At 47.7% G+C, this 24,851-nt stretch overlaps 1 protein-coding gene across 1 annotated transcript in view; it reads left to right on the top strand.

Moving 5' to 3' along the window:
• LOC116459448 (myosin-3) overlaps positions 1-24,492 on the top strand; it is a 28,669-nt gene extending 4,177 nt beyond the window's left edge. The window contains exons 5-41 of the mRNA XM_032140040.2: positions 227-383; positions 1,814-1,841; positions 2,532-2,640; positions 3,933-4,025; positions 5,151-5,214; positions 5,296-5,394; positions 6,529-6,632; positions 6,716-6,854; positions 7,863-7,981; positions 8,065-8,214; positions 9,553-9,723; positions 9,826-10,132; positions 10,239-10,309; positions 11,202-11,289; positions 11,373-11,490; positions 11,889-12,012; positions 12,106-12,242; positions 12,324-12,579; positions 12,769-13,011; positions 13,097-13,273; positions 13,382-13,527; positions 13,608-13,698; positions 14,134-14,523; positions 14,630-14,756; positions 17,108-17,226; positions 17,397-17,593; positions 17,937-18,120; positions 18,779-18,944; positions 19,244-19,368; positions 20,248-20,556; positions 21,012-21,215; positions 21,292-21,417; positions 22,568-22,738; positions 22,830-22,934; positions 23,089-23,184; positions 23,292-23,429; positions 24,345-24,492. Coding sequence (XP_031995931.1) covers positions 227-383; positions 1,814-1,841; positions 2,532-2,640; positions 3,933-4,025; positions 5,151-5,214; positions 5,296-5,394; positions 6,529-6,632; positions 6,716-6,854; positions 7,863-7,981; positions 8,065-8,214; positions 9,553-9,723; positions 9,826-10,132; positions 10,239-10,309; positions 11,202-11,289; positions 11,373-11,490; positions 11,889-12,012; positions 12,106-12,242; positions 12,324-12,579; positions 12,769-13,011; positions 13,097-13,273; positions 13,382-13,527; positions 13,608-13,698; positions 14,134-14,523; positions 14,630-14,756; positions 17,108-17,226; positions 17,397-17,593; positions 17,937-18,120; positions 18,779-18,944; positions 19,244-19,368; positions 20,248-20,556; positions 21,012-21,215; positions 21,292-21,417; positions 22,568-22,738; positions 22,830-22,934; positions 23,089-23,184; positions 23,292-23,429; positions 24,345-24,371 — 5,475 coding nt within the window. The 3' untranslated portion in view covers positions 24,372-24,492. The remainder of the gene's footprint in view (positions 1-226; positions 384-1,813; positions 1,842-2,531; positions 2,641-3,932; positions 4,026-5,150; positions 5,215-5,295; positions 5,395-6,528; positions 6,633-6,715; positions 6,855-7,862; positions 7,982-8,064; positions 8,215-9,552; positions 9,724-9,825; positions 10,133-10,238; positions 10,310-11,201; positions 11,290-11,372; positions 11,491-11,888; positions 12,013-12,105; positions 12,243-12,323; positions 12,580-12,768; positions 13,012-13,096; positions 13,274-13,381; positions 13,528-13,607; positions 13,699-14,133; positions 14,524-14,629; positions 14,757-17,107; positions 17,227-17,396; positions 17,594-17,936; positions 18,121-18,778; positions 18,945-19,243; positions 19,369-20,247; positions 20,557-21,011; positions 21,216-21,291; positions 21,418-22,567; positions 22,739-22,829; positions 22,935-23,088; positions 23,185-23,291; positions 23,430-24,344) is intronic.
• The last annotated feature ends 359 nt before the right edge of the window (positions 24,493-24,851 follow it).

Genomic DNA, 24,851 nt, shown 5'->3' with positions numbered 1-24,851 from the left:
GTCCCAGCTACTCGGGAGGCTGAGGCAGGAGAATCACTTGGACCCAGGAGGTGGAGGTTGCAGTGAGCCAAGATTGTGCCACTGCACTCCAGCCTGGTGACAGAGCAAGACTCCATCTCAAAATAAATAAATAAATAAATAAAATAATAATAATAATAATAAAGGCAAGGGGTTTTCCATACGCATATACATGCATATACACACGTATATGTTTTTCCTCCCACAGACCTACTCGGGCCTCTTCTGTGTCACTGTCAACCCCTACAAGTGGCTGCCGGTGTACAACCCCGAGGTGGTGGAAGGCTACCGAGGCAAAAAGCGCCAGGAGGCCCCGCCCCACATCTTCTCCATCTCTGACAACGCCTATCAGTTCATGCTGACTGGTGAGTCTCCCAGGAGGAAGCATGGGGTGCTGGAGCAGGCACTGCATGAGGTGTAAGGCAGCTGCCCCTTAGTCCCAGGCTGGACCCCATCTGGTGTTTAGCACAGGGAATGGAGGAAGAAGGAGCCAAAAGAGGCAGAAAGGGGCCGCATCATGTAGGGCCCCACATGCCAAGGTGACGAGTTTGGATTTAATGCAAGTTAGAACATGCAAAACGGAAATGGATGTTTTCATGGGTCAAAACTAAAGACTGACCATTTTACATAGTTCACCCTAATACGACAAGAACAACGAGAAGCCACTGGCTGGTTTTTTTGTTCGTTTGTTTTTTGAGATGGAGTCTTGCTATGTTGCCCAGGCTGGAGTGCAGTGGCGTGATCTCAGCTCACCAAAACCTCCACCTCTTGGGTTCAAGCGATACTCCTGCCTCAGCCTCCCAAGTAGCTTGGACTACAGGTGTGCACCACCCCATATCTGGCTATTTTTTGTTTTTGTTTTGTTTTTTGTTTTCTGTTTGAGATGGAGTCTTGCTCTGTTGCCCAGGCTGGAGTGCAGTGGTGCGATCTCAGCTCACTGTAAGCTCCGCCTCCTGGGTTCACGCCATTCTCCTGCCTCAGCCTCCGGAGTAGCTGGGACCACAGGCGCCCGCCACCACACCTGGTAAATTTTTTTGTATTTTTAGTAGAGACGGGATTTCATCGTGTTAGCTAGGATGGTCTCGATCTCCTGACCTCATGATCTGCCCGCCTCGGCCTCCTAAAGTGCTGGAATTACAGGCGTGAGCCACTGCGCCCCGCCCGATTTTTTGTATTTTTAATAGAGACAGGGGTCACTGTGTTGGCCAGGCTGGTCTCAAACTCCTGACCTCATGGTCCGCCCGCCTTGGCCTCCCAAAATGCTGGGATTACAGGCTTAAGCCACCATGCCTGGCTGCCACTGGCTGATTCTGAGTAGAGACTTGACCTCTCTGAGTCTCAGTCTCAAGAAGGAGGCTTTCAATATTGACCAAAGGGTACAGCTGGACAGGAGAAATCAGTGCTGGTGATCTGTCCCACAGAATGGTGACTCCGATAAGTAATAATGCATTGTATATTTCAAAATGGCTAAAATAGTATATTTTAAATGTTTTCTCTACAAAAAAATAAGTATGTGAGGTGATGTATTTGTTAGTTAGCTTGATTTAATCATTCTGCCATATAAACATACATCAAATCATCATGTTGTACTCTATAAATATATACAATTATTATTTGTCAGTTAAAAATAAAATAAAAAGCAGATGGAGGCTCTTCAGATTCCCGCCTAAGGCTAAACAAAAAATATAAAGAAAGAGGAATTGTGCAATTTAACTCTGGCTGCTTGAGAGTTGGGTAGAATCAGGAAGCTCTTTTTCTATTGCCATCAACTCTATTTTATTTTTTCCCCTGGCAGATCGTGAAAACCAGTCCATTCTGATCACGTAAGTATCCATGGCATAGAGTGGTTTCATAGCTGTGACCAAGTGTCCACTGGCTCTACTCTGTTCACTAGAAAGTGTTTGGAGCACAGTGTATAATAAAAAGACCAGGCTGGGCACAGTGGCTCACGCCTGTAATCCCAGCACTTTGGGAGGCCGAGACGGGTGGATCATGAGGTCAGGAGATCAAGACCATCCTGGCTAACATGGTGAAACACCATCTCTACTAAAAAAATACAAAAAAATAATTAGTCGAGTGTGGTGGCGGGCACCTGTATTCACAGCTACTTGGGAGGCTGAGGCAGGAGAATGGCATGAACCCAAGAGCCAGAGCTTGCAGTGAGCCAAGATCACGCCACTGCACTCCAGCCTGGGCAACAGAGTGAGACTCTGTCTCAAAATTAAAAAAATAAATAAATAAAAAATAAAATAAAAAGATGAATTTGGGGATGGGCAGGAAGATCTGCATAAGGCCTCAGAAAAATGGAATTACCCATACTTGGGTCAACTGAGCAAGTGGCTGTGGCACCTGTGCCCTGGGCCTCTGCCTTCTCAAGTGGTCTATCACATTAGTGTGGTGAATGTGTGTCACGGATGGCTCAGACCATGCACAGGCCTCAGTATGACATCCTGGAAAGCCTGTTTATACTAACAGACTTGTTTCTTTCTCTCTCTTTTGATCACTCTGCACAGCGGAGAATCCGGGGCAGGAAAGACTGTGAACACCAAACGGGTCATCCAGTACTTTGCAACAATTGCAGCTACTGGGGACCTGGCCAAGAAGAAGGACTCCAAAATGAAGGTATGGATGGGAGAGAAAGGCTTGCTTTGCTTCCACTTTTAACCGTGGTCTTAACCTCAGAATGAGGGGGCCAAATGTCCTCACATTCCCCCCTCTTCGGGGAATGGAGAGCAGGCTGGGATTTACTATCTTGAAGGACAGCCAGTCATCTTAGACAACGCAGTGTGGAGTTGATCTTACAGGACTAGATCCCGGGATTCTTAGAAGACAAGGCTCTAGGGCTAAACTTTAAAGGTCAATCTGCAGACGGCTCAGAGAGCTTGTTCTTTTATGGCAGAATCACATATACCAATGTGAGTGACTCACAGCATATCCTAGCCTTTTGAAATAAATGTATTACAGCAGCATGAAATGAACACGGTCAACTGACTGGAGAATCAAGGATTGAAGTGTTAAAAGAATGTTCAGTCAAGAACTGTAGTGCCAAATATAACAAAATGGCAGAAGTGTTTTGAGTAAGACATACCGCTGATTTGGTTGGTCCTTGGATTGGAAAGTCAAGGAGGGTGGAGCTTTATCAGGGCAAGCCAGAGTCACAGAGTGGGTGAGCATTTTTTACTGTCATTTTGTGGCTTAAAAACACATTTCCTCAAGCCGGGCTCAGTGGCTCACACCTGATATCCCAGCACTTTGGGAGGCCGAGGCGGGCGGATCACCTGAGGTCGGGAGGGAGTTCGAGACCAGCCTGACCAACATGGCGAAACCCCGTCTCTACTAAAAATACAAAATTAGCCAGGCATGGTAGCGCATGCCTGTAGTCCCAGGTACTCGGGAGGCTGAGGCAGGAGAATCACTTGAACCCAGGAGGCGGAAGCTGCGGTGAGCCAAGATTGAGCCATTGCACTCCAGCCTGGGCAACAAGATTGAAACTCCGTCTCAGAAAAAAAAAAAAAAAATATCTATATATATATATATAGAGAGAGAGAGAGAGAGAGAGAGAGAGAGATATGTTTCCTCAGGCTGAGCACAGTGGCTTATGCCTGTAATCCCAGCACTTTGCGAGGCCAAGGAAGGCAGGTCATTTGAGGTCAGGAGTTCAAGACCAGCCTGACCAACATGGAGAAACCCCATCTCTACTAAAAATACAAAATTAGCCGGGCATGGTAGCGCATGCCTCCTAGCTACGTGGGAGGCTGAGGCAGGAAAATTGCTCGAACCTGGGAGGCAGAGGTTGTGGTGAGCCAAGATCGTGCCATTGCACTGCAGCCTGGGCAACAAGAGTGTAACTCCGTCTCAAAAAAAAAAAAAAAAAAAAAAAAATTTCCTCTTCTTCCCTCAATTTCTTGCATTAGGGGACTCTGGAAGATCAAATCATCAGTGCCAACCCCCTGCTGGAGGCCTTTGGGAACGCCAAGACTGTGAGGAATGACAACTCCTCCCGTTTTGTGAGTCTGAGTTTGGTTAACATGGAATTTGCTTTGTGCTTCACAAAATAGGCAAGAGCCCTGTCCTCAAAGAGTGTAGCGATCAGAGGCGACAGATGATGAAAAACAAAACAGCCCAACGAGACCATTTCAGATAAAGATAAATTCAGGCCAAGTTCAATGAACAGCGTGTGTAAGAGAGGAACTGGGCGTCAGGCTTGCTTTAGGCAGGGTGGGCAGGGAAGGTCTCTCTGAGGGGCTGGCATAGGAGCTGAGAGCCGCAGCATGAGAAGGAGCCCAATTTGAAATGACAGGAAGGAGGGGGGACGAAGGAAGGGCAAGTCCCTGATGTGGGGAAGGGCCTGGTGCAGTTAGGGCACCTACAGGGGGTCTGTGTGGTTGCAGGGAGGAGGGCAGAGGGGCCAGTTCCATGAGATGAGGTGGAAGAGAGAAAGAGACCTGGTCATGTGGGAGCCATAGGCCATGAGAAGGAGTTTGGATTCCTTTCGAAGTGTAACAGGAAGCTACTGAGGGATTCTATAAGCCAGGGAGTGATATGGTTTGATTTATACCTTGAAACAATCACTTTAGTTGCTTTGTTGACTGGATATGTTGAGGTAGGGGATGAGCATAGAATAAAAGGGATAAATAAAAGGAAATAAGGAGAAACCCCAAACTGGAAGGGGAAGAAGGGAGAAGAGGAAGGACATATCTAATTTCAAACTTTGGGAGGGGGGGGGCGGCGGGCACAGAGGCTCAGGCCTGTAATCCCAGCACTTGGGGAGGCTGAGGCGGGCGGATCACGAGGTCAAGAGATCGAGATCATCCTGGCCAACATGGTGAAACTCTGTCTCTACTAAAAATACAGAAATTAGCCAGGTGTGGTGGCACGTGCCTGTAGTCCCAGCTACTCGGGAGGCTGAGGCAGGAGAATCACTTGAACCCGGGAGGCAGAGGTTGCAGTGAGCCCAGATCATGCCACTGCACTCCAGCCTGGTGACAGAGCGAGACTCCGTCTCAAAATCATAACAAAACAAAACAAAAATTTTAGAGGGAATAGGCTCCTATTCACATTACCCGTGAGATGAATAGGAACTATTGGGCCATGGTAGAATCTGGTCTCGTCCTGAATCCCGCCCCATACAGGGCAAGTTCATCCGAATCCATTTTGGAACCACTGGGAAGCTGGCCTCTGCAGATATTGAAACTTGTAAGTAGATCCATGGGGATTTGATGGCGTCTCAGAGTAACTGGGAACAGTCTGAAGGAGAGTCCTGTGTTTGTGTTCCAGATCTGCTGGAAAAATCAAGAGTCACCTTCCAGCTGAAGGCTGAAAGAAGCTACCACATCTTCTACCAGATTCTTTCTAACAAGAAGCCTGAGCTCATAGGTGAGGAAGTCACCAGTGCGGCTGGTCTTTTAGGCAGTTTGACTCTGATCACTAGACCGAGGACAGTTGTCTCTACATATAGTGACTCTACAGTCAACAGGGAAAGTTTATTTTATTTTATTTTATTTATTTTGAGATAAGGTCTCACTCTGATGCCCAGGCTGGAGAGCAGTGGCACGATCACAGCTCACTTGCAATCTTGACCTTGCTGGGTTCGAGCAATCCTCCAACCCCCGCCTCCCGAGTGGCTGCGACTACAGGAACATGCCCCCACACCAGGCTACTTTTTGTATTTTTTGTAGAGATGAGGTTTCACCATGTTGCCCAGGCTGGTCTTGAACTCCTGGGCTCAAGCAATTTGCCCAACTTGGCCTCCCAAAGTGCTGGGATTACAGGCGTGACCCACTGCACCTGGCCAGGAAAAGTTTATTTTAGAAATGGGATGTGGCTATCTGGGCAGTGACATGCCAATTTGAAAACCTAATCAAATGGAGGGCAACAGCTGGGCAATCAGCTCTGGTTTATAAAAACCTGAGCAACTGAACACCTGTCCTTTGGCGCCCCCTTGTGTTCTGGCACAGAAACAACCTACGGCCAAATGCGACGCCAAAGCAAACAGAATAATCAAGCCCACGGAGGCCCTGCACACTGCCCCTTGTCTGCCCCTCACAGACGTTTCCATGCACACTGCTTCTTTGCTCTTTGGCTGTATTTGCTCAGCCTTCTGGTCTCCAGCTTGGAAACAGGCTGCAGCTTTTCAACAGATTTTAGAAAAGGCTATGATTATACCAAACCACCTGGGTTGGCTCTTGTCCTGACCCACACTCAGCCAGTTTTCCCTATTAACTTCTCCCAGCTGACACTGATATGCACCATTAGCGTGCCAGGCAAGGGAATTTAAAGGTTCTCTCTAGGATGCTTCATCTCCATTGTGTGGGAGACTGAAAAGTCTTCCCTGGACTATATTTTCCATGACAGCCTGAGTATTGTGGAGCTGTCTAAAAGATTTTTAATTCGAAGTTCAATTTAGGATCCAGCGGTAAAAGTTCCAGCCCAGGGTGCAGGAGCTCAACTCCACTGGGTGGGTTTTTTCTTTGCATCTGCATGACCTCCTGGAACTATTTGTCATTTCAGAGCTGCTGCTTATTACGACCAACCCTTATGACTACCCGTTCATTAGCCAGGGGGAGATCCTGGTGGCCAGCATAGATGATGCGGAGGAGCTGCTGGCTACAGATGTAAGTGGAACCAACAGAAGGGGTGGGTGTTCCTCCTCCATCACCGGGGCCAACTGACTGACGTGCTGCCCTTTCCATGCCAGAGCGCCATTGACATCCTGGGCTTCACCCCAGAAGAGAAATCTGGGCTCTACAAGCTGACGGGAGCTGTGATGCACTACGGGAACATGAAGTTCAAACAGAAGCAGCGAGAGGAGCAGGCCGAACCAGACGGCACAGAAGGTACAAAATCAGTGTGACAGGCCACAAACCAGAGCAGGTGGCTGATCTGCTGATGTCACTTGGTGCTGCTTTTGAAAGCAATTAATCCAGCCAGGCACAGTGGCTCACACCTGTAATCCCAGCACTTTGGGAGGCTGAGGGGGCCAGCTCACCTGAGGTCAGGAGTTCGAGACCAGCATGGCCAACATGGTGAAACCCCATCTCTACTAAAAAAAATTAGCTGGGCGTGGTGGGGCACGCCTGTAATCCCAGCTACTCAGGAGGCTGAGGTACGAGAGTCAGACAGAGTTTTGCTCTGTTGCCCAGGCTAGAGTGCAGTGGCATGATCTCGGCTCACTGCAATCTCTGCCGCCTCGGTTCAAGTGATTCTCCTGCCTCAGCCTCCCGAGTAGCTGGGATTACAGGCACACATCACCGCGCCCGGCTAACTTTTTTGTATTTTTAGTAGAGACGGGGTTTCACCATGCTGGCCAGATTCAAACTCCTGACCTCAAATGATTTGCCTGCCTTGGCATCCCAAAGTGTTGGGATTACGGGTGTGAGCCACTGTGCCCTGCTGGCATGAGAGTTTCTTGAACCCAGGAGGCAGAGGTTGCAATGCACTGAGATTGCGCCACTGCACTCCAGCCTGGGCGACACAGTGAGACTGTCTCAAAAAAAAAAAAAAAATTGAAAGCAATTAATCCTTCCATCTGGAGAAGTGAATGACCCTTTCTGGGCCTCAGATGCCCGTAGCTATTGTTACCACTCGCTTTTGCTGAATCACTCGAATAGTCTTGCTTCAGATGCAGTGAGGGATGACCAGGGCTTTCTGAAACCCAGCCCTGCCTCTTCATAAAGTCCATCATGTTCTCTGAGTGACTTAGCTTCCGTTGGCCACGTATATGCGTTTTAGTCACAGGGAATGCACAACGTATCAAGATGAACTTAGCCAAACTTTGAAATTTCTGGATGATTTTCAGAGCAGCTCTTCTACTTTTCTAAGCACTGTCTTTGTTTTCTTGCCAGTGGCTGACAAAACAGCCTATCTGATGGGCCTGAACTCTTCGGACCTCCTGAAAGCTTTGTGCTTTCCTAGAGTGAAAGTTGGGAATGAGTACGTTACCAAAGGTCAAACTGTGGATCAGGTAACTGCTTCGAGGCCGGGAAAGGGTGCAGGACCCTGCTGGCCACTGCCTTCGTACCCATTAGCTGATGTTTCCCCTGATAGGTTCACCATGCTGTGAATGCTCTTTCAAAATCAGTTTATGAAAAGTTGTTCTTGTGGATGGTCACTCGCATTAACCAGCAACTGGATACGAAGCTTCCAAGACAACACTTCATTGGTGTTTTGGACATTGCAGGCTTTGAAATCTTTGAGGTTTGTGTTACTTATATTCATATTTTCATATGGCTTCATATGAGGGAAATTGGTTTCATGATCCTAAAGGGAAAATAGCAAGGTGGCTGTCTTGTAGTTTTCTGTAAGAAACTAGACGGAGAGTAGATGGAATAGAGGAGCGGTACTTATTGGAAGGATTTGTATTAGGGTTTTTTTTTTTTTTTTAGACTATGTTTCACCCTGTCACTCAGGCTGGAGTGCAGTGGCGCAATCTCGGCTCACTGCCACCTCCACCTCCTGAGTTCAAGTGATCCTCCTGCTTCAGTCTCCTGAGTAGCTGGGATTACAGGTGTGTGCCATCACTCCTGGCTAATTTTTGTATTTTTAGTAGAGACGGGGTTTCACCATGTTGGCTAGGCTGGTCTCGAACTCCTGACCTCAAGTGATCCACCCGCCTCGGCCTCCCAAAGTGTTGGGATTACAGGCATGAGCCACCGTGCCTGGCTGAGTTTGTATTATTTTAAAAGAGGAGAAGATGTCTATTAAGTGGAATTTTAAAGCACATTTTCAAATGGATAAAAGAAAAAAATTAAATGTAATCACTGATTTAGGGACTGCCATAAAAGAGATACAGAGAATTTGATAAGTTAATCACATACTATTTTCTATAAATATCCCACTGGTTCTGTGCTAGACTGTGCATAGCCATGGCCAGGCATGGTGGCTTATGCCTGTAATCCCAGCACTTTGGGAGGCCGAGGCAGGCAGATCATAAGGTCAAGAGATCAAGACCATCCTGGCCAACATGGTGAAACCCCGTCTCTACTAAAAATACAAAAACTAGATGGGGGTGGTGGCATGCACCTGTAGTTCCAGCCACTCTGGAGGCTGAGGCAGGAGAATCATTTGAACCTGGGAGGCAGAGGTTGCAGTGAGCTGAGATGGTGTCACTGCACTGCAGCCTGGTGACAGAGCAAGACTCTGTCTCAAAAAAAAAAAAAAGAAGTGCATAGCCACTCATCAAAGTGTATATTTAGTGTTTCCCAGGTACAAGACATACAGGTGAAAAAAATAGATGAGTTATAGTCTAGTAGAGAAGAAATAGAATACGGCACATTGAAGAGTAACTACAAAATAAAGTACACAAGAGATGCCCAGACCTTGGGAACTCAGGAGAGGGAGAAACACCTTCTAACTGGAAGTTTGCAGAAGACTCCAAGGAGGAGATGTGGTCTGAGGCAGGCCTTGAAGATTGTGACTGTATCTGAAAGCATTAATGCATTTGACAAGAACGTGGGGCAATGAGAAGGAACGTTGACTGTCTTTGATTTTGAAAGAAGTCTAACTTTTCACATGAATGTTTTATTTCTTTATTAGTATAACAGCCTGGAGCAGCTGTGCATCAACTTCACCAACGAGAAACTGCAACAGTTTTTCAACCACCACATGTTCGTGCTGGAGCAGGAGGAGTACAAGAAGGAAGGCATCGAGTGGACGTTCATCGACTTCGGGATGGACCTGGCTGCCTGCATTGAGCTCATCGAGAAGGTATCCAGTTCCATCCCCACCCTAAGCTCTTCTCATAGACTCTTCTGCTCATTACTGCAGCATATATTTACCCCTCTGCACTTTGCCTTGCCTTCAATCCAGCCTATGGGCATCTTCTCCATCCTGGAAGAGGAGTGCATGTTCCCCAAGGCAACAGACACCTCCTTCAAGAACAAGCTGTATGACCAGCATCTTGGAAAGTCCAACAACTTCCAGAAGCCCAAGGTGGTCAAAGGCAGGGCCGAGGCCCACTTCTCATTGATCCACTATGCAGGCACCGTGGACTACAGTGTCTCAGGCTGGCTGGAGAAGAACAAGGACCCTCTGAACGAGACCGTGGTCGGGCTGTACCAGAAGTCCTCCAACAGGCTCCTGGCACACCTCTATGCCACATTTGCCACGGCGGATGGTAAGAGGAGTGCTTTGTGTTCATGTGATCTCCCTCCATTTGTTCCGCAGTAACAAAAAACCTTTTAGATGCACCTACAGCACGTGTCCTCCTTTACTGCTTTCAGCTGACAGTGGAAAGAAGAAAGTTGCCAAGAAGAAGGGTTCTTCCTTCCAAACTGTCTCTGCCCTTTTTAGGGTAAGAAAAATACAAGTTTATTTGCTTATGATTGGTTTAAGTCATATCAAAATGAGCAATGTTGAGATTCTAAGCTTGATTTATTTGAGAGTAGTAGTGTTGTCTTAATCTGATTACTGTCACTTACTGAGGTGAAGTGACAGATGATAAAATATAATAAATATGGTCTAACCAGTGTGGGATGAGAATATCACTATTATCTTATACCAAAGATAGCTGAGTTGGCTGATCTGAGTTTCCAGCACAAACTCTCCAATTTTCCTAAAGGACACCAGCAATAGACCTCATGCTCCCAGTGGACCCATCATCTGAGTTGATTTCAGAAAGCATTTTGTACCTGGCAAGCCTCCAGCTCACTGGGAGACAAAAGACAATTCTATCAGTTACTAGCCTACACCTCCAGCCATAGGACCATTAAAAGCCTGAGTTAGGCTGGGCACAGTGGCTCACTCCTGTAATCCCAGCACTTTGGGAGGCCGAGGCGGGCAGATCACGAGGTCAGAAGATCGCGACCATCCTGGCTAACACGGTGAAAACCCATCTCCATTAAAAATACAAAAAATTAGCTGGGCTTGGTGGTGGCTAATTTTACAGGGCTTGTAGTCCCAGCTACTCAGGAGGCTGAGGCAGGAGAATTGCTTGAACACAGGAGGTGGAGGTTGCAGTGAGCCGAGATCGAGCCACTGAACTCCAGCATGGGCAACAGAGCGAGACTCTGTAAAAAAAAAAAAAAAAAAAAAAAAGACAGAGTTAAATCTAAGTTATCGTAAGTTCTAAAGGACTTAGGACTTAAGATAAATTTTAAACGTAGATCTTATTTTCATTACAATGGATCTCTGTCTTCATAAAAACCTACAGTAGGCTGGCAAATGTCATTTTTTTTTTCTTTTAGGAAAACCTGAACAAGTTGATGTCAAATTTAAGAACTACTCACCCTCACTTTGTGCGCTGTATAATTCCCAATGAAACCAAAACTCCAGGTGAGACACCTGCTAGCTCCCTAGGTGGTTCTCAGTTTTTAAGAAATTCTGTGTTAAGTCTGCTATCTCGCTTCTGTTCCCAGGGGCTATGGAACACAGCCTTGTCCTGCACCAGCTGCGGTGTAACGGTGTCCTGGAGGGCATCCGCATCTGCAGGAAAGGGTTCCCAAACAGGATTCTCTATGGGGATTTTAAACAAAGGTGTGTAATAAATATGATCTATATGCTTGGGGATGAGATGTACGAACACTGGAATTTGAGAGGGAGAAAGATTGGTATGAAAAGACCCATTTCAAAAGAACAGTTATGGACCTCCATGTAAACTGAACAACCTACCATTTGGCCAACTTATATATATTTGTTTCTTCCATGTTTTTCTCTGGAATTTATCTGATATACAAAATGGCAGGGAAAGCTCCAGCCGAAGAGTCAAGAGACCTAGATTTTAGACTGCTGTCTAGCAATGTGACTCTGAGCTAATTCCTTCATCTCCTGGGACCTTGGCCTTCTGTCTATAGGAAGAGAGGCCTGAAATGCATGCTCTCCAAGGTTTGTGTCTTTGCCAACAGTCTGCAATGATTTCCATGTCTACAATGCAGATACCGAGTGCTCAATGCCAGTGCAATCCCTGAGGGACAATTCATTGACAGCAAGAAAGCCTGTGAAAAGCTTCTGGCATCCATCGATATTGACCACACTCAGTACAAATTTGGACATACCAAGGTAATGCATCAGTTCTGACAGATGCTGGCCTTTTCGTCTTCTTGACACAGCTTCTCCAGGAAACTGACTCATGTCACCCTTCTGCCCCATAAGGTGTTCTTCAAGGCTGGCTTGCTGGGAACCCTGGAAGAGATGCGGGATGACCGCCTGGCCAAACTGATCACCCGGACACAAGCTGTGTGCAGAGGGTTCCTCATGCGCGTGGAATTCCAGAAGATGGTGCAGAGGAGGTCCAGCAGGGTCTTTGTTCAAACATGAGCTCTTTGGGGAAGGGGAGTCTCTCTCAGAAATAAGCAATGTCTTATTTTCAGGGAGTCCATCTTCTGCATCCAGTACAACATTCGCTCATTCATGAACGTCAAGCACTGGCCCTGGATGAAACTCTTCTTCAAGATCAAGCCCCTCCTCAAGAGCGCGGAGACCGAGAAAGAGATGGCCACCATGAAGGAAGAATTCCAGAAAACCAAAGATGAACTCGCCAAATCCGAGGCAAAAAGGAAGGAGTTAGAGGAAAAACTGGTGACGCTGGTCCAAGAGAAGAATGACCTGCAGCTCCAAGTACAAGCTGTATGTGTTTAGCAACCTTTTTTTTTTTAACTCTTCCAGATTTGAATATTTATTTAGAAAAATTGGTTATTGGTGGGGATTTTTGCTTTTTAGTTGAAATGCTTCATAAAGAACTTCATATATAGCAAAATACTGGAATGTCACAAACCTTACGTCACTCAACGAAATTATTATTCTTTTTTTTTTAAGGAAAGCGAAAATTTGTTGGATGCTGAGGAAAGATGCGATCAGCTGATCAAAGCCAAATTCCAGCTCGAGGCCAAGATCAAGGAGGTGACAGAGAGAGCTGAAGATGAAGAAGAGATCAATGCTGAGCTGACGGCCAAGAAGAGGAAACTGGAGGATGAATGTTCAGAGCTCAAGAAAGACATTGATGACCTTGAGTTGACCCTGGCCAAGGTTGAGAAGGAGAAGCATGCCACAGAGAACAAGGTATTCTTATTGTAGGTGTGTCTAGCTTGATATAGTCATTGCAAACTAAACTTCAAGCTTATAATTGCTTGTGGATTCTTCTTAGGTTAAAAACCTTACTGAGGAACTCTCTGGGTTAGATGAAACAATTGCAAAGTTAACCAGGGAAAAGAAGGCCCTCCAAGAGGCCCACCAGCAGGCCTTGGATGACCTCCAAGCTGAAGAAGACAAAGTCAATTCTTTGAACAAAACCAAGAGCAAACTGGAACAGCAAGTGGAAGACGTAAGTAAATAATGCTCATCAGGAGTCCTAGAACTCCAGGGTTGGAAGAGCCCTCAAGGGTCCTCTTGCAAAGCATTTGTTCCCAAAAGGAAATGGTGTCTTTTTCAGCTGGAAAGCTCCCTAGAACAAGAAAAGAAGCTCCGTGTAGACCTAGAAAGGAACAAAAGGAAATTGGAAGGAGACTTGAAGCTTGCCCAAGAGTCCATATTAGATCTGGAGAATGACAAGCAACAGCTGGACGAAAGGCTCAAGAAGTATGTCCTTCAACCACTGGCTTCCATTTTGCAAGTTACTGTGTATTTTGTCTTCATGCATTCTACATTTCTCTTCACAGGAAAGATTTTGAATATTGTCAACTTCAAAGCAAAGTGGAAGATGAGCAGACACTGGGCCTCCAGTTTCAGAAGAAAATCAAAGAGTTGCAGGTAGGAGCCCTCTGCATTTCTCTCTTCCATGTGAGGTCACTTACAGTGAGCTGGGTGCTGTCTGCTATAAGCCATTTAGAGCAAGTGGGTAAGACTGTGGGGCCACCTGCCTTATGGTTCCCTTTCTGCTAGGCTGGCCTGGCCATGATGAACCATTTTCCCAAAACATCTGACAAAATCCATAATTAAAGTATTTAAGTTAACAACTAAAACTTAACATTTAGTTGAGTGAAATATGTTCAGGTTTGGTCACTGCAGGAGTAATTACCATGTTGGAGCAGAAAAAATTCATCTGAAAGGAAATTTGCAATATTCATTGGTGGAGGGAGTCTAAGACTCAGTTTGTCTAATGGGAAGAGAAACCAGCCTGTTCTTGACAATCAGAGTCCCCGTGGGGAGCCGACTGCCCACGGGGTGAACGGCTGCCCTCCACAGGCTCGAATTGAGGAGCTGGAAGAGGAGATAGAGGCGGAGAGGGCCACCCGCGCGAAGACAGAGAAACAGCGCAGCGACTATGCCCGGGAGCTGGAGGAGCTGAGCGAGCGGCTGGAGGAGGCAGGAGGCGTCACCTCCACGCAGATAGAGCTCAACAAGAAGCGGGAGGCGGAGTTCCTGAAGCTGCGCAGGGACCTGGAGGAGGCCACCCTGCAGCATGAAGCCATGGTGGCCACACTGAGGAAGAAGCACGCGGATAGTGTGGCCGAGCTTGGGGAGCAGATTGACAACCTGCAGCGGGTCAAGCAGAAGCTGGAGAAGGAGAAGAGCGAGTTCAAGCTGGAGATTGATGACCTCTCCAGCAGCATGGAGAGTGTGTCGAAATCCAAGGTGCTGCGGGGGGTGGGGCGGCTCAAGGCTTTCCATCAGACAGACTCCGTGGTCATTCAAACCTGACTTTGCCGACTGACTTTGCTCCCCTTTCTGAATCCTTCAGGCAAATCTGGAAAAAATCTGCCGAACCCTGGAAGATCAGTTAAGTGAGGCCAGGGGCAAGAATGAGGAAATTCAGAGGAGCCTGAGCGAGCTGACCACACAGAAGTCTCGTTTGCAGACTGAGGCTGGTGAGCCATGTGCAGAAAACCCGTGGGGCCAAAACCTCCTGGTACCCAATGGGCGCAGCTGGCCAAAACCAAGGGCAGGGTGTGTTTGGGGGAGAATCTCTAGGGAAGCATCTTTTCAGGAGAGAAGAAATTGAAATAACTCATAGAAAGAGCCATTTGAAATAGCCTGAAGGGAGAGAACATTGGGAGTTCAGTAAGAATAAGAGCGAAAAAGAAGTAGACCACAATGAGAAATATCATCTCATTCAAACTGAGATATCAAAATATCATCTCAGGGGTCAGGTGCGGTGGCTCACGCCTGTAATCCCAGCACTTTGGGAGGCTGAGGCGGGTGGATCATGAGGTCAGGAGATCGAAACCATCCTGGCTAACACGGTGAAACCCTGTCTCTACTAAAAATACAAAAAATTAGCCAAGTGTGGTGACGGGTGCCTGTAGTCCCCGCTACTCGGGAGGCTGAGGCAGGAAAATGGCGTGAACCCGGGAGGCGGAGCTTGCAGTGAGCCGAGATTGCGCTACTACACTCCAGCCTGGGCGACAGAGCGAGACTCCATCTCAAAAAAACAAAACAAAACAAAACAAAATACATCTCAGTCAAACTCTTTCAAAATTAATATACACTTGCATCAAACAGACTCTGATGGGTAGAAATGAGACTAGAAACTAAGAGCCAGGGCCTTGCTACTTCTTTCTGCACATTAACTCAGATATTCATTGTCTGCATCCAAGTTTTTGAGAATAAAGAGAGAAACACGACCAGTGTTTAAAGATCCTGGTGTATAATAAAAATGCAAAGGAGGCCGGGTGTGGTAGCTCATGCCTGTCAACCCAGCACTTTGGGAGGCCGAGGTGGGCAGATCACCTGAGGTCAGGAGTTCGAGACCAGCCTGGCCGACATGGTGAAACCCCATCTCAACTAAAAATACAAAAATTAGCAAGGCATGGTGGCGGGTGCCTGTAATCCCAGCTACTTGGGAGGCTGAGGCAGGAGAATCACTTGAACCCAGGAAGCGGAGGTTGCAGTGAGCCGAGACTGTGCCATTGCACTCCAGCCTGGGCAACAAGAATGAAACTCCGTCTCAAAAAAAAAAAAAAAAAAAAAATGTTGAAGGGAATGTTATTTGGGCTTTTTGCCTAGAAAATGTGGCTTCACCCAGCCCTGGTGCATCCTCACAGGTGAATCCATCCTTGGCTGGCAGTCACAGCCAAGACAATGAAGAAAAGAAATTTGGTAGCCACTTTTTTTTTTTTTTTTAGATGGAGTCTCACTCTCTGTCACCCAGGCTGGAGTGCAATGGCGTAATCTCGGCTCACTGCAAACTCCGCCTCCCGGGTTCAAGTGATTCTCTTGCCTCAGCCTCCAGAGTAGCTGGGACTACAGACGCATGCCACCACACACGGCTAATTTTTGTATTTTTAGTAGAGACAGGGTTTCACTGTGTTGGCCAGGCTGGTCTCAAACTCCTGACCTTGTGATCTGCCTGCCTCGGCCTCCCAAAGTGCTGGGATTACAGGCGTGAGCCACCACACCCAGCCTATGGTGGCCACTTTTACATACACTCATGTTGGGGGATTCACGTCTGGAGTCATAAAGCCCCATTCCATGTTTTTCTCTCACCTCTATGTAAGCATATAAACTTGAACTTACCCTATTCACCCAAGAGTCTAACTAGAGATATAAAGCTCTAAGTATTTCTCTACGTATTTGTTGATAACAAATCAACAAACAGCTGGAAACACCTGCCACTGGGGAGGTCTGATGGGAGTTATTAGGTGCTCCTGGTAACGTTTACATTTACAGTTCTTCTCAGTGGATTTTTTTTTTGACAGACATCAGTCCCACCTTCCAGTAGTTTACAACAATATCTTTTTTTTTTTTTTTGAGATGGAGTCTCGCTCTGTTGCCCAGGCTAGAGTACAGTGGCACGACCTCGGCTCACTGCAACCTCCACCTCCTGGGTTCCAGTGATTCTCCTGCCTCAGCCTCCCAAGTAGCTGGGACTACAAGTGCCCACCACCATGCCTGGCTAATTTTTGTGTTTTTAGTAGAGATGGGGTTTCAGCATATTGGCCAGGCTGGTCTCAAACTCCTGACCTTGTGATCTGCCTGCCTTAGCCTCCCAAAGTGCTGGGATTACAGGCATGAGCCACTGCACCTGGCCTACAACAATACCTTATCAGTTCTGCTTTCAGTTTCCTTTTCATGAACAATATACCTTCTCCCTCAAAAAGAAACCATATCTTATCATTTTCTCCCTCCCCAGATCTTAGCACAGTGCCTTACACATAATAGAAAGGTGGTGAGTGAATGAGTGAATAAATGAAATGAAACTATTTCCTTCTGAACACAGGTGAGCTGAGTCGTCAGCTGGAAGAAAAGGAAAGCATAGTATCCCAACTTTCCAGGAGCAAGCAAGCATTTACCCAGCAAATAGAAGAGCTCAAGAGGCAGCTGGAGGAAGAGAACAAGGTACACCATTGAAAGAAGGCTTCTTTGCTCTTATTTTTAAATATCACCTGCAGGAGGAAAAATAAAAGGCAACTTCATTCAGTAGGTGGTGATAGAAGGGACACACTTGGATTGTATCATGCACCTGGCACTAAATATATCAGGTGCTCTTCTCTTTTTGACTTCTGCAGGCCAAGAACGCCTTGGCGCACGCCCTGCAGTCCTCCCGCCACGACTGTGACCTGCTGCGGGAACAGTATGAGGAGGAGCAGGAAGGCAAAGCTGAGCTGCAGAGGGCGCTGTCCAAGGCCAACAGTGAGGTTGCCCAGTGGAGGACCAAATACGAGACGGACGCCATCCAGCGCACAGAGGAGCTGGAGGAGGCCAAGTGCGCAGCTCTGTTTGCTTTTAGTAGAACTACTTGGGAATGAATTCGATGAATTTATTTTTATTACTAGACGTTTCACCATCTCATGTGTCTTTAAATGCAGTGCTGGGCCATTAGAGGGACCTGGCATTAGCACGTTTTATTAAAACAAACAACTTTGATCTTGGTTAGATACAAGGCAAGTTATTGATCCCGGATTGTGAGTAGACAGGAAATTCTCTTGGGCCTATAAAAACACATGGGTGTCTGAATCACATAGATTAGTGATTCGAACTCGATGAATAGTGATGTTCAAGTGGATGGAAACTTAAATAACAGCTGCTTTTCTTTCATATTCTTTAAGGAAAAAACTTGCTCAGCGCCTTCAGGATTCCGAGGAACAGGTTGAGGCAGTGAATGCTAAATGTGCTTCATTGGAGAAAACCAAGCAGAGGCTGCAAGGAGAGGTGGAGGATCTGATGGTTGATGTTGAAAGAGCCAATTCCTTGGCCGCCGCTCTGGACAAGAAGCAGAGGAACTTTGACAAGGTGTGGGGTCCGCTGTGTGCTGGGTGAATGCCATGATGTAGGGGATTTCTAGCAGCCGTGGAAGGAGGAGAATGCATTCCAGGCCTGACTCTGCCCTTAGCAGCAGTGTGGCCTTGGGCGAGTCCCTGAACTTCACCGGGCTGTAGTTTCCTCATCTGCAAAACAGAATGGGAATGGGCTGGGGGTAGAGGTCCCTTTCAAATGTCGTCCATGGAGACAAACCAATTTCTACAATGTCGTGCAGCCCTAAGCATTTTTCCTCTCTGTACTGCTGGTCTGTCTAAGCTGAGATCCTATTGGGAGGCTTTCTGGAAGCCCTTCTTTCAAGATGGCAGATAAAGTTGATTGGAACCAATGCTTTAATGAAATATTTAGAAGTACAGGGCCATTTTTTTTTATTAGGAAACGGACAATTATGCCCAGCTAATTCCTTCTCGAAGGATCTATTTTCTTTTTCACGATGGCAATTGTTCCTGACTCATTACCTTGAGTACATTTATGGAACAGAATCTTGATTAGCCCTATAATCGATAACAACGAGCCAGGCAAGTGATGCCAAGCGTGGCCCTAACTTTGCATTTAATTTAGTTATTTAGTATTTAGTTAGAAACCTAGAGGAGAGCTCAGAAACGGAGAGACCTTCCATCCGGTGTTCCAGGTGTTGGCAGAGTGGAAGACAAAGTGTGAGGAGAGCCAAGCAGAGCTGGAGGCATCCCTGAAGGAGTCCCGCTCCTTGAGCACTGAGCTCTTCAAACTGAAAAATGCCTATGAGGAAGCCTTAGATCAACTTGAAACTGTGAAACGGGAAAATAAGAACTTAGAGCGTAAGCTATTCGAAACCCTCTGAAACCTCCTCCTTTCATGCTGTATTGCTCTAGAGCATGCTGGCGTGGGTGTGGCTTCATCATTCCGTTTCCTACACACGTGTGTTAATGCACACGGAGAAAGTGTTCACCATCTGACGGGTTACGTTTTAGCCTCTCTCTGTACAATATCTTATCTCTAGGAAACAGGAAACCTTAGGATTATAATAAACCAGGTGAAAAGCATTGAGTCAATGCTTTGCATGTCTGGAAACCCATGCAGAGGCGCTCATATGCAATTGAAACTTATTTCTTTACAGAGGAGATAGCAGATCTCACAGAACAAATTGCTGAAAATGGTAAAACCATCCATGAACTGGAGAAATCAAGAAAGCAGATTGAGCTGGAAAAGGCTGATATCCAGCTGGCTCTCGAGGAAGCAGAGGTGAGTGCTGGGGCGCAGGCGCAGACGCAGACGCAGGCGCAGGCGCAGGCGCAGACGCAGGCGCAGGCGCAGACGCAGACGCAGACGCAGACGCAGCCATGGTGAGCCGCGGCCAGGGTGGCTAGCTGCTCCGCGCTGTGTCTTCATTTTTGCCTTTGTCAAATCACAGTCCTAATGCCTGCTGCTTTCCTGTCACACAGCAAAACTGTGAGGCTGAATAATACCTGTGAATTATCTTAAATTTATTGAAGAAGACTGTCATATTAAATAGGCCTAAAGACGAGATTTTACAAAATATCAGATGAATTAAAAATATCTAGAAAGTCCTTTATTCTCCTAAGAAATATGATTTAAACATTATTATTGGTTGATAGTATAATCAAAACCAAAAAGCAATGAAACATAGTTTTATTTCTGCACTGAATATAAATCTGGGACTTTTTTTTTTTTTGAGACGGAATTTCGTTCTTGTTGCCCAGGCTGGAGTGCAATGGCACAATCTCAGCTCACTGCAACCTCTGCCTCCCGGGTTCAAGTGATTCTCCTGCCTCAGCCTCCCGAGTAGCTGGAATTACAGGCAGGCACCACCATGCCTGGCTAATTTTTGTATTTTTAGTAAAGACAGGGTTTCACTATGTTGGTCAGGCTGGTCTCGAACTCCTGACCTCAGGTGATCTGCCCGCCTCAGCCTCACAAAGTGCTGGGATTACTGGCGTGAGCCACTGCGCCCGGCCAAATTTGGGACTTTTAAAAAGTGAATCGTGAATATTGTAGGATTAGATTTAGGACTATTCCACTGAAGCTTTGTTACCTTGCAGGGAAGTGGAGCTGGCTCCATCCCATCACGGACACTATTTGATTTACTTTTGTTTCTTAAAGGCTGCTCTTGAGCATGAAGAAGCCAAGATCCTCCGAATCCAGCTTGAATTGACACAAGTGAAATCAGAAATTGATAGAAAGATCGCCGAGAAGGATGAAGAGATCGAGCAGCTGAAGAGGAACTACCAGAGAACAGTGGAAACCATGCAGAGCGCCCTGGACGCCGAGGTGCGGAGCAGGAACGAAGCCATCCGGCTCAAGAAGAAGATGGAGGGGGACCTGAATGAAATCGAGATCCAGCTGAGCCACGCCAACCGCCAGGCGGCAGAGACCCTCAAACACCTCAGGAGTGTCCAGGGGCAGCTGAAGGTTTGAGAGAACCCATCGGGGAAAAGCCTCTCTCGTCCTCACATACTCAGAAATGTAGGCTGGGCACAGTGGTGCACGCCTGTAGTCCCAGCGCTCTGGGAGACTGAGGCAAGAGGCTCACTTGAGCCTGGGAGTTTGAGACCAGCCTGGGCAATATAGCGAAACCTTATCTCTACAAAAAAAAACTAAAAATTAGCTAGGCATGGTGGCACAAGCCTGTGGTCTCAGCTACTTGGGAGGCTGAGATGGGAGGATTGCTTTCCAGGAGGCAGAGGTTACAGTGAGCTGAGATCACGCAACTGCACACCAGCTTGGGTGACAGAACAAGACCTTGTCTCAAAACAAAAACAAAACAAACAACAAAAAAAAAAACAAACAAAAACTCAGAGATGTAGATGAGGCTCGTGGTCCTAACACCTCAACTTCAAATAGAATGTTCCTTTTTCTCTGGCTAGGATACGCAGCTCCACCTGGATGATGCCCTCCGGGGCCAGGAGGACCTGAAGGAGCAGCTGGCGATCGTGGAGCGCAGAGCCAACCTGCTGCAGGCCGAGGTGGAGGAGCTGCGGGCCACTCTGGAGCAGACGGAGAGGGCCCGGAAACTGGCGGAACAGGAGCTCCTGGACTCCAACGAGAGGGTGCAGCTGCTGCACACCCAGGTGAGGGAAGAGAGAGGAAGAGAGGCGAGGTTCCAGCCTCAGACGCACCTGGTTAACAGCCCTCCTCTTGCCCTAGAACACCAGCCTCATCCACACCAAGAAGAAGCTGGAGACAGACCTCATGCAGCTCCAGAGTGAGGTAGAAGATGCCAGCAGGGATGCAAGGAACGCTGAGGAGAAGGCCAAGAAGGCCATCACGGACGTAAGGCGTCTCCTTCCTGCTGCCCTCGGGCTGCCGGGATTGCATTGCATTAAAGCCCTCACGTAGTTAGACAGGTGCGGTCTCCCCCAGCCACACCTGGTGCACATTCTGCTCGCCGAGCGCTCCCATCTCCGCTCAAACTCCCCTGTTCCCTCCTGCACTTTAGAAGAAGGGCACAAGAAAAAAAGACAGGAAGGGATTATATCCTAGTCGTTCTGCCTGTGGAGAGGTATGCACGTCTTTCCTTCAACATCTGACGTATTCCAAATAAGAAAACAAGAACCTGAGGTGTCAATATCCCACACATTTCTCCCTGGGTCTCCGAGGCTTTCTCCCGGCGGCCCACCGCGCTCATGGCGCCACCTGCTGCCCGGCGGGAGAACTTTACCTCGAAATGATTTTGCTGTTCCTGTGCAGCCTTAATTCTCCAGAGGCCTTCCCTTAATCTCACTATCCCCAAATCTATGAGGCTGGGCATCAAGTCAGACTGCTCTAAGTCTCAAGCTCCTTTGAAAATATATATTGGTGATAATGAAAAAAAGAATTTCCCTGGGGCAGGGGAGGGTTTCAAAGGAGGCCAGCTTAAGAAAGGGAAGAAACTGTTTCCCAGTCTGTCCCTCAAGTTCTCATTGCCTCATTGATTAGGTTATTTTATCTACTGGATGTAGCTCTGGCCCTCTTCCAGGGTGGCAGAGTGTGCTTCATCACAGTCTCACCTGTTGTCCTTTTACTTTCTTTCTGTTTTCCCCACCCCCCGAGATGGAGTTTCACTCTTACTGACCAGGCTGGAGTGCAATGGTGAGATCTCGGCTCACTGCAACCTCCTCCTTCTGGGTTCAAGCAACTCTCCTGCCTCAGCCTCCAGAGTAGCTGGGAATACGGGCACCTGCCACCACGCCCAGCTAATTTTTTGTATTTTTAGTAGAGATGGGGTTTCACCATGTTGAGCAGGCTGGTCTTGAACTCCTGACCTCAGGTGATCCACCCGCCTTGGCCTCCCAAAGTGCTGGGATTTACAGGCGTGAGCCACCGCACCTGGCCTGTCCTTTTTCTTTAGCATGGTCTCTGGTCCTCTGAGGTCCCCAGGTTTTGACAGTTCCGAGGCACTGGAGCTTCCTCTGCATCCTAGCGAGTCCCATGTACTTTTCAGGCTGCCATGATGGCGGAGGAGCTGAAGAAGGAGCAAGACACCAGCGCCCACCTCGAGCGGATGAAGAAGAACCTGGAACAGACGGTGAAGGACCTGCAGCACCGTCTAGATGAGGCTGAGCAGCTGGCCCTGAAGGGCGGGAAGAAGCAGATCCAGAAACTGGAGACCAGGGTGTGTGCAGGAGGAACCCCGCCTGCGCCGAGCTTTCCAGCCTCCCAATCACGCTCCAGCCCCAGACTAATTTCCCCACCCTCTCCCCCAGATCCGAGAGCTGGAGTTTGAACTTGAGGGGGAGCAGAAGAAGAACACAGAGTCTGTTAAGGGCCTGAGGAAGTATGAGCGGAGGGTCAAGGAGCTGACGTATCAGGTAAGTGGAAAGCAAACGCCATGATCGTGTCCTCTGTGACGTGCAGATTCTCCACCAAACTACAGGAAGAAACACTTTAGCCCAGAAAGCTGCCCATGCTGTGTGCAAATCTGCCCCCTCCTCTCCAGTGACATTCCCACTTTCTCATTCTTAGAGTGAAGAGGACAGGAAGAATGTGCTGAGACTGCAGGATCTGGTGGATAAACTGCAAGTGAAAGTCAAGTCCTACAAGAGGCAGGCGGAGGAGGCTGTAAGTGAGATAGGTGCTGACTGCGGCAGGCAGACGGGGCTGTTTCCCATGGTGAGTTCTGAGAGAGGCGGGTGCTGATCTAACCTGCCTGGGCTCCTTGGTTTTAGGATGAACAAGCCAATGCTCATCTCACCAAATTCCGAAAGGCTCAGCATGAGCTGGAGGAAGCCGAGGAACGTGCGGATATCGCAGAATCTCAAGTCAACAAGCTCCGCGCTAAGACTCGAGATTTCACCTCCAGCAGGGTCAGTCGCTGAGCTGGGAGGAGCCCCCCCAGGGACTGTAGAAACTTCTTAGCTGGAAGGAACCTCAGAGAACCCTTTACTTTAGAGCTGGGGAGTCTCAGGCTCAGGAAGAGAAAGTGCTTAAAGTCACTTAGCTGACTGGACCCTCGCTAGAATCCCGGTCTGTGAGTCACAATAAAAACCGCCATCCTGCACATATACACCATGGGATACTATGCAGCCATAAAACAGAATGATATCATGTCCTTTGCAAGGATGTGGATGAAGCTGGAAGCCATCATTCTCAGCAAACTAACACAGAAACAGAAAACCAAACACCTCATGTTCTCACTCATAAGTGGGAGTTGAACAGTGAGAACACGTGGACACAGGGAAGGGAACATCACACACCGGGGCCTGTCGGGGGGTGGGGGCAGCATGGGGAGGGAGAGCATTAGGACAAACAGCTAATGCACGTGGGGCTTAAAACCTAGATGACAGGTTGATAGGTGCAGCAAACCACCATGGCACATGTATACCTGTGTAACAAACCTGCACGTTCTGCACATGTATCCCAACAAAACAAAACAAACCGCCATCCTGAAAAGGAGCGAGCGGGTCCCACTGAGCTCTTTCATGCGCCCCCTGCTGGTAACAAAAGGCTGCTGCAGGATCCCCCTCCAGAGCCCGCTGAACACACAGCATCCGACAGTAGGTTGCTGGCTCTCCAGCGTTTGGGGCTTGCTCTTTCGGAGGGCCAGTTTCTAAGGCTATGGGGTGACTTCATGTGTGCAATCGTGCATTTTCCCAAGGTCCAAAAAATATCCTGTGTCCCACTGAAGTAGGCAAGCAACTCTCTGATGCCAGCCGGCAGAAGTGGTGGGTGGGAATGTGTCTCTGCCACCCGACTTGACTCCAGGTGCCCTTTCTTCCCAGATGGTGGTCCACGAGAGCGAAGAGTGAGCCAGCCCTTCTGGAGCAGGACAGAAGATATGCAAAATGTGTATTTTCTTGGTTCCTGACCATTGATACTTAATGTCCATGTGACTCTTTTTCACATGCAATAAACTTTGCTTTGTTTCAATCTGGGGCTGCTTTGCTGTGTTTGTTTTCCTCTTCCCCATGCAGAAATGGCTCCTAGTTTGATGGTTTATATGCTCAGAGGTGAAAACTTTGTAAGCAGAGGGCTTGGTAAATTCAATTGGTGTGTGCATGTGCGGAGGGAGAGATGGCTTTTGGCTTAAATCAAAAAGGAAAAAAAAAAAAACTTCCGGGTTAACCTTTGCTTTGGTGGGGAATGGGAGAGAGAGCTTTTCAAAAGAGTCATCTCTTAATATGACATGAAGGAAACACAAAGGTAGGCTCATGAAAAGCCCTTGTCTTGAGTTGAATAGGGTTATAAAGCAAAGGCCTACATTCCCCTTCTTTACATTCTACTGGGGA

Source organism: Hylobates moloch, unplaced genomic scaffold (assembly GCF_009828535.3).
Source record: "Hylobates moloch isolate HMO894 unplaced genomic scaffold, HMol_V3 SCAFFOLD_19, whole genome shotgun sequence".
NCBI lineage: Eukaryota > Metazoa > Chordata > Mammalia > Primates > Hylobatidae > Hylobates > Hylobates moloch.
This window is presented reverse-complemented; position numbering and strand designations above follow the sequence as displayed.